The sequence below is a fragment of the Alexandromys fortis genome, unplaced genomic scaffold (assembly GCF_014885135.2).
Source record: "Alexandromys fortis isolate MF-2015 unplaced genomic scaffold, M_Fortis_MF-2015_v1.1 scaffold_344, whole genome shotgun sequence".
Classification (NCBI taxonomy): domain Eukaryota; kingdom Metazoa; phylum Chordata; class Mammalia; order Rodentia; family Cricetidae; genus Alexandromys; species Alexandromys fortis.
The window spans coordinates 84814-95430 of NW_026068226.1; the positions used below are offsets into that span (position 1 = coordinate 84814).

Genomic DNA, 10617 nt, shown 5'->3' on the forward strand with positions numbered 1-10617 from the left:
AATAAAAAAAAAAAAAAAAAAGGAAGTGGAAGGAGTCCCATACAGGAAGAGAAGGGAGTACAAAACGGAAAACAGTAGAGATCAGAGCAAGAAATGGAGATTTGGGGGGGGGGGGAATTGAAGAAGGCGGACCGGACACCAGAGGAAAGGAGAGGCTGCGCATGTGCCCAGAGGCCTCCTTTCTGATGAGGAAACAGAATTGACTCTGCTAGTTGGTATAAACCGAAATTTAAAATGAACTCAGAACCACATAGAAGGGCTGGGAGATGGAGCTGGGTCTGATTGTTTTATATATGGGTAAGTTAGGGCATTGCTGCAGAACTCACACCGATACTGGGGTGGGTACCCCTCAACACACCATCACGTGTACCCACTCACCCCGCTGCCTCTCTCGCGCCTTGGGCTTCCCAAATCGCCTCCGGCCAGTACTTCCCTTCTGCTTCTGCCTCTTCCTTTCACTGGCACTGCCCTCGTCAGATGCCCCACTGAAGGAGGAGGCTGCCGACTCAGGGTCTGAGGCTTCTCCCCCAACCCCAGCCCGGCTGTCCCCATCAACCCTCCGTGGCCCAGGCTTCATCCGGCAGTGGTCCTCTAAGGAGAGACAAAAATGAACTGTGACATAATGTCCTATCATTGCCCTGAAGGGGGAAAAATGAACACGGAGGCCAGATCCTCAGGATGAGGACAGGGTGAAGCCCCCAAGCATGAAGGTATCGATCTAGCTGGGATTCGGAGAACTCAGCGGAGCATCTGTGACTGGTCTGGGTTTCTGTAGGGGAAATGTATCGTGGGGGCCTTCAGAGAGTAGTCAAAATCAAGAAGCAGGCAAGGCCTCTGAGTAAGAGGCTTGGATATCAAAGTTCAGTTTGGGTATTGTGGAAGCTAACTATCTTCACCTGAACAGGGAGCCAGCTGAGGCTTAGACTCAGCATCTTCCAAAAGGACTGAAGTCAGGACTCTGCCCTGCCAGATCAAGGAAAGAGTAGAGTCATCCAGGATAGCGCTTCCAGTGTAGGAAGAGGGGACAAGGAACATACATGGTGCCCATCCCAATGCCGGGTCCCCAGTAGATGAAACCCTCAGAATACCCTTAGGCCCTTTGCTGGGACTTTTGACATTATTACCAGCTAGAAAGCCTTCCAGCAGCTCAGCTGGATACAGAGGTTGGGATTATGGCCTGGACTGAGAAATGTGGCTGGAATAGCAGACAACACATATTAATAAGCAGACAGGATCCTGCCTACCAGAGGAGGTGACACCACCATGCTGTTAGTCACCATCAGAGCAAGGCAAAACGGTAGAATCTGCCCATGACCTTGTGGCAGAGTTTAGGGGACAAGAAGTTCTGAGATTCCACAGTCTTTGAGGAATAAAAAACATTAGTTAGCCAAGCTGTGTAGAACAGGGTGGTGGGAAAACAAGCCCCTAGTTGCTATTCTGGGACACCTCTGGTGAATGGATAAATGCACCTTCCACAAGTCCTGGGGTGCAGACAGGGCCCCTCTGAGGAATCCAGCAGACTGACAAGGAAATGAGGGCCATTCCCCTAAGATGAGACCCCAGGCTGGAAATCCAGACTCGGGGAGACACTTATTCCAAGTGCTTGAGGCTGCAGGCTTATGGGACAGTCTATGACAGGGTAGGAAATGAGAATCTGACAAAACAAGGAATGGCTGGGGAGGTCCCTAAAGTCAGCACGGTTCTTAGTGGAAGAATAAAGGGCAAGTCCCCTCAGGTGAACCCAACAGTGGGTTTTGGACTCTGCGGGTCCTGGGGGAACTGTGTGTCCCCACCCCCACCTGCATCCATCCGGGCCGAGGAAATGAACTTGTCCAGCTGACACCGCAAAAAGTCCCTCTCCTCCTCCAGGTCCTCAATGCGCTTCTGCAGCCATGAGTTCCTTTCCAGGGCCATGTGCAGCTGGGCCTTAACGCTGTTCATCAGGGTCAGGGTTGGGGAGGTGGCCTCTGGAGGCTCTAGGAACAGCAGGGGGTGGGGGGTCATGCCCCAGGATGAGGTAGTACCCCCCCTGACTCCAGTCCCTCCACGCCCTTCTCGGCTCACCCTCAAAATTTCTCCGAGAGGGACTCAGACTGTAGAAAATCTGTGAGTCTAAGTGGGGTGCCTCTTCGAAGGGGATGGAGATCTCAAAGGTCTCTTCGTCCTTCACTGGAGAGAGGCCAGTGCAGGTCACCCCAGAAGCGGCCTGGCCCTTTCAGACCACCCCCAACCATAACTGCCCCGTGGATAGAGGGAACCAGAGTGTCGGGCTAAGGATGGGGAAAGGGTCCCCAAGTGCCTCACTTGTCCGCCTACGGTTGCTTCGGTCATTCATAGCGAGGCTTCCTTCAGACCCAGCAGCTGAGCCCTCAGGGGCACTGGACAGAAACAGGTCACCAAATGTAGTCAGTTAGTTCCCGGAGCGGTGGAGTACCTGTTCCTCTGGAGTAAGGAGGGATCACCGGTCTGGAGCCGGTGGGGGGTGGTCTGAGGGAGGAAAGAGCCCATACTCCTGGACAGAGACACTGAGGTTTCCAAATCGTGTACCCAGAGCAAGGGGGCACGGCGAGAAAACTCTTGGTCGTGAAGGAGCTCGGCCCTTAGATTCTTTGGTTCTTCACAGGTTCAACACCACAGGGATACTTTGGCCTGAATACGAAGGACCCTCATCATGGGCCATCACCAGACCCAAAACCATAAATGGAAGGGAGAAACCACCCCTAACTTCCACGCATGAGGTGGGGGGGAGTCCATCCTGCGAGCATTCCCCTGTCCCAGCCGCCCATTCCTCCCGCACTTGTGCAAGTTAGCCAAACCCCTCCCCCGAGGTGGGGGCTGGGCGCGTGCGTAGCGGGGGGTGTCACGCGTGGGGATGCGCCCCCACCCTTTGTCCCACGAGTGGGAGGGGGCGACCATGTCAAAGGGTCCCAGAAAGGGCAACCGACATGGGAGTGGCCACAGTGGACACCATCCCCCGCCCTTGGGTGCCAGGATACAAGGGGCCAGGGCCCGGCTCTCACCCACCCGCGTAAGGACTCCAGCCCTGGGACCGACGGTGGTGGCGGCGCCCATGCCCAGCGTTGGGGAGCGTCTGCAAAGTGTCGCGGAGAGAAGCGCCCACCCACCAGTAAACGAGCACAGCGGCAGAAGAGGGGGAATCTCGGAACTGGATGGCGGAGCGCGCAGAGACGCAATCATTTGCGGGATCCGGCCTGCCAGGCCAGGCGCGCCTCTTCTTGGAATCCAGGTGAGACCCGCTGTTTGCGTGGAGTTCGGGGCCGCACTTGCGCGATAGCCCCTTGCAACCCACTCCCACCCACCCCCGCCCTTCCTAAAGCCCAGACAGGGATCCTCATGAAATTCTCATCCTGCACAGCTGACGCGGCTCCGGGGGTCCTCCGGGTGAGTGGTTATGTGCCCAATGGGCCAAGAAAAGTCTGAAGGTATGAGGCAGCTAGGAAAATTGAAGCGAAACTTGAGTCCCCTTTTAAGGAACCCTGAAGAACTGGCTAGTGCATGCACACCTTTGGTCTTGAACGCCTCAGGCAGCCATAATCCCTAACTCCGTCCACGAAGAAAGGGTTTAGAGAAATAAGAGAACCAGATGTGAGAATGGGTTGTGTGGTGGCTACATCTCCGCAAAGTGTGGGTCAGGAATAGCCCGCACAGTAGCTGCCTGTGGAACAGCTACACTCCAATCCCTACCGCCTCATTCCTCCAGAGCCTCAGTTTACTCACCTGTTAAGTGGGAAGATCCTCTCTAGGGTCTTTGCGAGGATGCAGTGGTGTGACACACCAAAGGCTCAGCCCAGAACGGGACCTCACTCTTGGGGCTTAAGATCCAAGCTATTTGAAGTCAGACGGTGGAATAGAAGCACAGCCTTAAGACACTCCCACTCGCCCCTCCGCCACAAACCGCCCCAAAAGAAGTCGTGTAAAGAGGCTAACTACATCTGGCACAAAACAGGCGTGAAAGGGGACGGAGAAGACATGTTTATTAGGCCTGCAGCAAGGTTCCTCCTGCCTCTCCTTTTCACAAGCAACATCCTCTCTGGGGTTCTGAAGCCCTAATGGAGCCTTGGCTTTAACTAACCTCGCAGAGGGAGACTAAGCCGCTCCCTCTTGTGCTTCACTTTACCAACCAGCTGCAGCCTGGGTCAGCAAGTCCAGTGGGAGCCACCTGCCCCAGATCAGTGTTTCAAACCGCAGGAAATCGTATCTAGGAAGGTGAACTCTAGATTTAAAATGTATATCAAGGTGTCCTGTGCACGCTAAAGGCAACTACCGTTAGAATGGTTTCACATACGTTTGGTGTGCTTCTGTTCTAGGCTGCCCTTTTTTTAAGTCTCTTAATGTGGATTGTAATTTAAGGGGGGAGGGGTAACACTTAGACTCATATTTCCAAAGGTGCTGGGAATGTGTCTCAGTCTGTAGAGTACCTAGCATGCAAAAAACCCTGAGTTCCAGAACTCAGGAAGTAGAAGCAAGATCATAAGTCTAATGGTACCCAGAGCTACATTACAACCTTGTCCCAATAAATAAATAGATGGCAGGTTTGCAGGAACTGAAGTGGGCCTAACTCTGGAGGAGGGGGGCAGATTTTCCTAACCCCCAGCCAAGGTTGTGCTACCAGGTGGTGAGTGTAACTAAGACATTTCAAAAATTGAAGTGCTAATTGAGAGTGGGGTGTTTATTTGGTGTCCAGTCTAGGGCCAGTGTCAAAATAAAGGAGACTTCTGACTGCCCACCAGAACCTCTGAGGCAAGTTTCCCAAGCAACACTGTCCTTTATTCCTCCTATTGGGACTCCCAGTGTTCAAGGTGCAGGGCTGTTCTGAGGACTCATTCCCATCATAAGTCCAAAGTACTGTGATGTACTGACGACTCAGAGACTCTTCTAGGCAAGGCTCTCTTCAAAAAGGTTTGTCTGGGCTTGTGTCTAGGGCCCTGAAAGCCAGTCTGCAACTCAGGTCCATGTCTAAGAGATTCGGGAGCCCCTCGACCCCTGGGATCCCAGGAGCGATTCATGGATGCTTCCACTGAGTGTTCTTCTGTAATGTGTTCTGCTCTGTAAAGTGATGCAGGCAATGCGGGCACTGGAACGGGTGGTCCCCAAGTGTCCACTGATGTGCTGGGTCAACTCGTCCTCGGCCCAGAAGCAGCAAGGGCAGAGCAAGCAGCTGTAGGGCTAAACACCACCCGCCCCATGTATGGAGTGGTCTGCTCAAGAGGGCTGGCCGGCTTGAATGCCTTCCCCCAGGTGCCGCATTTGAAGGGCTTCACCTCCAAGTGGGTAATGCTGTGTCGCTGAAGGTAAGATGTACTCAGAGTCTCTAAGCACTTTTTCTGAACCCAAGTCCCATTGACTCCAGCATCCCTCTGTAACTCCTCATCCACCGGCACTGTGTAGGGGACACACTGGGTGTCCATGAGAAGATAATGGTTGAGCCTTGGAGGGGACGAAGTCTGGGGAGATCCTGTGGAGAAAGAAGGCCCAGGTTCTGGAGACCCACCTGTTCGAGAGAGGGGGCCTTCCATGGCCTCTACAGAGGGAAGTGCTGAGGTCTGGAGGCAGCAAGGTAGCAGCACCAGCATCCATAGATGCAAATGAGGCCTGATGGATGCTAGAGAGTATGAGATCGAAGGGGGGGGGGGAGACAAGGACTCTGTTCTTGCTATGTACTCCACCCAAGGTCCTCTGCGATGTCCCTCTAAGGCCCCTGTAATCTTTCTTCTGTCTGTCTTCTGGGCCCTACTACCCACTATATTCATGCAGTTGCAGTTGCTTTCACTCTGTCCCTTCCCCCGTGTGCCCTCAGGTCACCTACCAGGGCATCTTGTGGCCCTCCAGGACTCTCCCACATTTTGACCACCACCCGGTCTAAAAGTGGGTCTGTCTAGGTTCTCCCATTACACGTCCCACCCGTAGTTCTTTCTAGGTCTGCAGCCCCCACCTTTGGAGATTTCCCAGGCAAGTATTCGAAAAGCTGCCCATTGGGATGTCGCCCGAACGGACCCGCCTCCGCGGTTGCTTGAGTCTCGATTCCTCCTTTCCTGCCTGGTGCCCAGTGCATCAGCCTCCTGGGTCCGGGCAGCACAGGACCGGGGACCCTTGGCTACAGCCAGCACCTGGCAGTACCGGGTTTGGAAAATATAGACCCAGGGAGAGACGAGGGTCTAAGAGAGGGCGGGTCGCCTGAGCATCATAAAACAGCTCCGGTTGGCAACTCACTTCGAGCACAAGGTTCCTAGGTGCTAACGGTCCGGATTCTCTCTTCTCCCAACACAACCCACATGCAAGTAAGAGCCTTGAGAATTAAGTGCGGAATGTTTATTGGGCAAAGAATGAGGGGTTGTGGGCAATATGGGGAAGTACAGAGATGATCCAGGCAGTGCCGGTGCTTTTGTCATGTCTTCCACAAGGACCTCATCACTTGGGAAGAGTAGAAAACCAAGACTCAGGAGAGGTCGCGTCAGTTGTAAAGGCTTACACAGCACAGCCAGACTGAAGCCCAGTTCCAACTGACACCAGGCCCAGAGGGGCAACAACTTTGGTCTACATCACACAGCTAGACGGGAGAAAAGACAAAAATGTTTCTCTTTGGGGAATAGGTGGGGAAACTGAGGCCTAGGGTAAGGCAGTGACGCTGTGTGGGTCAGACGTGGTGGCCCAGAGATAGCAGGACCAAGCTCAGTGCAGGCGCACGTGCTGTGCCAGCTCCGCGGCGTCCTGGAAGCGGCGTGGACAGAGCGGGCAGCTGTGCGGTGGGCCAGCGCGCGCGCGATGAGTGGCGCGGTGCCGCGACAGGTGGCTGGAGCGCTTAAAGGCTTTGCCACAAGCACCACACGTAAAGGGCTTGAGGTCCGAGTGCGACACACGGTGGCTCTGCAGCCGTAGAGGGCTGGCAAAGACACGAGCGCACTCTGGGCAGCTGTAGCCCTTGCGAGGACTTGGCTCTCCCGGGGTCGCCTCGCGCTGTGGCGGGCCCCGAGGTTCCTCCTCCAGCTGCACGGTGTACGTGTAGGGGACCCCGTTGGCGTCGATGAGTAGGTGGCGGCCCAGCCGCGGTGGCCGCGGCCCCGCCACCGAGGAAGAAGTGGAGGAGGGGCCTTCCGCCTTGGGAAATGGGGGAGTTTTGGGGGGCGGTGGGTCCATGACCTCCGGGGAGGAGGACCGAGGGTGAGGTGGCCGCGGCGGCAGCAGCAGCATCTGGAGCGGCAGCTGGGAGCGGCGGAGGGAAGAGAAGTTAAGATCTGTCTCTTCCTTTCAGGAAAAAAATTCCTAAAAAGGTGTTTCCATTCTCTGCCAGACTCTGTGCTACTGACCTACCTTCCTACAAAGTGAAAACTGACTCCAGTTCCCAACTCTGGGTTTTCTCCACCAGGGCTTGGCAACACCCAGCTCCACCAGCCTCAGGTCAGGACCTCGGACATCCTTCGGATTCCCTCCGTCCATCGCCACCCGCCACAATCCATCTCCAAGTCCATTTCTCTCCTTTTAGCTTAGGACCTCTCTAGCCTTCCATTCCAGGCCCTGGTGGCCTCCGGGATTTTTCTCCAATCTACCTTTCCCTCCTTCCCAGAGCTCTACTCAAGCTCTGCCTTAATCCTCTCCCTCAGGTCCCACAACACCCTGGGGGTGGGAGATCTCCACCCAACTAGATCCTCCTCAGGACCTCCCCACAGTTGTTGTGGCCTGGGGTTTCCTCCCTAGATTCTTGCCCAGAGTCCCACTAACCCAGTTCCCCACTTTCCACTCATGGATCTTTTATGTCATGCCCGCACTCTGCACTAAAAGGTCTCGCCATTCTCTTCCTACATCGTCTCTACTGTATCTTCAACTGCCTGCCTCTTCTATGCGCCCCATCGTGTTGCATTTCATTCACAACCATCCCCAGCCCCCTCCCCTCCTCCGGAAAGTATCCTGACATCTTCATTTCTCTGTCCACCGCCGCCACCACCGTGGAGCCTCCTCCCGCTTGCAGTCAGATACTGGACCTCCTGGTTTCCCGTTCCCACACCAGCTCTCCCTAACCTTGGTCCCTCCTCTCTAGATGCAGCTGGCATCTCTTGTCTCTCTTCACCTCCCGGCTTCATATGATGCATGCCCCCTTGCCGTGGGCGCTCTTGCACCGTGGTCCTCAGAACCACCCGGTCCTGTTATATCCCCAGGGCTTCCTACTCCACTGGCTTCCATAAGGAGCCCTGTCTTCCAGACGGCCCTCTCTCGGGCTCTGAGCGTAGCTTTCCTAGCTTCACGGACCCGACCCACACCCAGAGCCCTGCCGGCCTCGCGCCCTGCCCAAGCCAGGCTCCTCCCTCCATCCCGGCCCCCGTACCCGGTGCAGCAGCCTCTCGGGTCCGGGGGAGAACGGGGCCGAGGTCCCGAACGGACCCGGGCTTGCCCTGACGAGTGCCGCTGCAGGAGCGAGCTTCCGGGTAGCTCCGGGCCGGCGGCGCCGGGGACGCGGGTCGGGGGGCGCAGGGGCGCGAGGGGCGACGGCGTCCCTGGGAAAGAGCGCCGTTCAGAAACGCACGTTCCACACACGAAGGTTCCGACGCCGGAGTCGGCCGGCCCCTCTAGTGGGAGCGCGCGGTGGGGGTCGGGGGGGGGGGTGTTGGCGCGTGGCCAACGAGAGGGACCTGCAAAAGAACAGTTCCCCGTTGCGTGCCCCCATCCTCAGAGCCGTTCCTTTGCTTTGAATGGCCAGTAAACTGAAGTTAGGCACCGTGAAGTCTCCTAAACCACCCATAAAGAACTGGAATGTACAGTGTGTCATCTTTCCACCCTGCCTCTCCCCTTTCTGTTCAGGCAAAGAAAGCCATTCAAGGCGAAGGGTTAGAGAAGGGGTCTTTCTGCTGGTTGAACATTTGGAGAGACTGGGGGTCTAGAGGCCAGGTGCTTGCTCTGGTGTGGTAGGGTGCAATCTTGACATCTCGTAAAGGGGGAAACCAATGCCCAAAGAAGACATTGCTGCAAGAGTAGGTGAGGTATTCGTGCTCCACTGAACATATGGGAAAACAGAGGCTGGAGAAGACCCGATGTAGGGTTAAAAGGTATTACGCTTACAGTGACTTTGTGGTATTCCTTGGCTCCCAACTGCCGGGATACCGTTCCATACGAGCTGCAACGCTTACACCAGATACTGACACAAAAAGGAAAATGTGATATTTCTTGCTGAGCGTTTGAAGAAACTGAAACCCGGAGCTTGCTGGGTATGGAAAGTGGAAACAGGACTGGAGGTATAGCTCATTGGGTAGAGTGCTTACCTAGCGTGCACTCAGGGTTCGATCCTCAGCACAGCCTAAAATTGGGTGTAGTAAGCCACTCAAGACTTTAATCCCAGCTCTTTGGAAGTGGAAAGTTCAAGGTCATTCTCAGCAATTTAGCGAGTTGGAGGCTAGCCTGGGCTACATGAAACCCTGTCTCAAAACCAAGAGGGGTGGTGTGGAGAGAGACTGTGATTCTTGTCAGTGATCAGGTGGGGTAAATAAAGCCCAGAGGATGCCAAACTGTAAATCGAATTCTAATTGGTCTTAATATTAAAAAAAACCCGGAGTCAGATACTAGGGTGTGAAGGCTGAGAGATCAGAGAAGCAGGGTGTGCAGCCATTGGAGAGACCTTTTACCTCTGCCGAACCCTCAGACTGAGGGGTGATCCAGTCTCTACAAGTCCTCAGACTGAACTCCTCCAACTCCTGTTTCCTCCTGCCTGCCCAGCCATATTCCTTCCTGTCTCCACCTCCCTAGTGCTGGGTTTAATGGCTGTGACTCCCAAGTACTGGGATTAAAGGTGTGAGCCACCACCACCCGACTTGGTTTCTCCTTTAAACTGGATCTATTTTGTGTTGCCCAATGTGGCCTTGAACTCACAGAGATCTGTCTGCCTCTGTCTCTTGAGTGCTGGGATGAAATGTGTGTGCCATGTGTGCCACCACTGCCTGGCCTCTGTGGCTAACTAGTGACTTAGCTCTACACTCTGATCTTCAGGCAAGCTTTGTTAGATTACAAACAAAATATCCCTACACCAGACACCCTTAGGCACAGACATGGAAAGGTGTATATTTCCCACTGAGTACATGGGGAAGCTGAAATTCAGAGAAAGCCAGAGTGCGCCATATGTGTAACTAAGGAAGCTGGTTTGCCAGAATGGAGGAGAGTGCAGGTGAGGGCACTGGCGCCTTTTATCCAATGTAGCTGGTGCTCTAGGCCCTTCGTGGAGTGGCTGAGCATCCAGTGTTCATGTGGCCAATACATATTTCTAGATGCACTCTGGAACCAAGAAGCAAGTTGGGGGGGGGCAACAGGTGGAAATAGCCAAGGAAGAGGAAGGTTATTCCAGTGCTCGGTCAGAGGACCCCCCGAAGGGTGGACAAGCCCCCTTACAAAGTTGTCCAACATCTTTCCATTAGTGGCAATGTTCTAATCCCTGGTGGTGTGACAGACACTGGGTATGTGAAGCTGCTTAGCACTTGAACTGAAGCTAGTGTTTCTGGGGCCCTGGGTATACAATTTATTCATCCCTTAACTCAGATTTACTCTATGGAACTGCTATATGAACTTTGCTTTTTCTTTCTCTCTTTTTTTCTTTCCTTTTTTTTTTTTTTTTTTTTTTTT

General features: G+C 54.4%; 4 protein-coding genes across 12 annotated transcripts in view; 1 reads left to right on the top strand and 3 right to left on the bottom strand.

The window, feature by feature from the left end:
* The window catches only part of Ccdc106 (coiled-coil domain containing 106), a 5442-nt gene extending 914 nt beyond the window's left edge, over positions 1-4528 (bottom strand). Inside the window, exons 1-5 of one of the 7 annotated variants that reach the window (XM_050130747.1) lie at positions 3739-4528; positions 2305-2378; positions 2065-2164; positions 1800-1976; positions 379-591 (exon numbers count right to left, since the gene is read on the bottom strand). In XM_050130747.1, coding sequence (XP_049986704.1) covers positions 379-591; positions 1800-1976; positions 2065-2164; positions 2305-2331 — 517 coding nt within the window. In that variant the 5' untranslated portion in view covers positions 2332-2378; positions 3739-4528. Of the gene's footprint in view, positions 1-378; positions 592-1799; positions 1977-2064; positions 2170-2304; positions 2443-3024; positions 3265-3738 lie in introns of those variants that run through there. The other 6 variants (XM_050130748.1, XM_050130746.1, XM_050130745.1 and 3 more) reach the window with 6 other exon arrangements.
* Znf784 (zinc finger protein 784) overlaps positions 3031-10617 on the top strand; it is a 19865-nt gene continuing 12278 nt past the window's right edge. The window contains exon 1 of the mRNA XM_050130739.1: positions 3031-3247. Coding sequence (XP_049986696.1) covers positions 3071-3247 — 177 coding nt within the window. The 5' untranslated portion in view covers positions 3031-3070. The remainder of the gene's footprint in view (positions 3248-10617) is intronic.
* Znf581 (zinc finger protein 581) lies at positions 4664-5957 on the bottom strand. Its single transcript, XM_050130749.1, is given in 3 exon segments — positions 4664-5115; positions 5118-5219; positions 5222-5957. Coding segments are annotated over 3 exon segments (744 nt in total). The 5' UTR covers positions 5772-5957; the 3' UTR covers positions 4664-5023.
* On the bottom strand, positions 6315-8549 carry LOC126493676 (zinc finger protein 580). 3 transcript variants are annotated; one of them, XM_050130753.1, is made up of 2 exons: positions 8339-8549; positions 6315-7221 (listed from the first exon to the last, which is right to left on the bottom strand). In XM_050130753.1, exon 2 carries the CDS (start codon positions 7207-7209, stop codon positions 6691-6693), a length of 519 nt encoding a protein of 172 aa, XP_049986710.1. In that variant the 5' UTR covers positions 7210-7221; positions 8339-8549; the 3' UTR covers positions 6315-6690. The 3 variants fall into 3 exon arrangements, with proteins under 3 accessions (XP_049986710.1, XP_049986711.1, XP_049986707.1); XM_050130754.1 differs by lacking the exon at positions 8339-8549 and adding an exon at positions 8035-8329; XM_050130750.1 differs by lacking the exon at positions 8339-8549 and adding an exon at positions 7330-8024.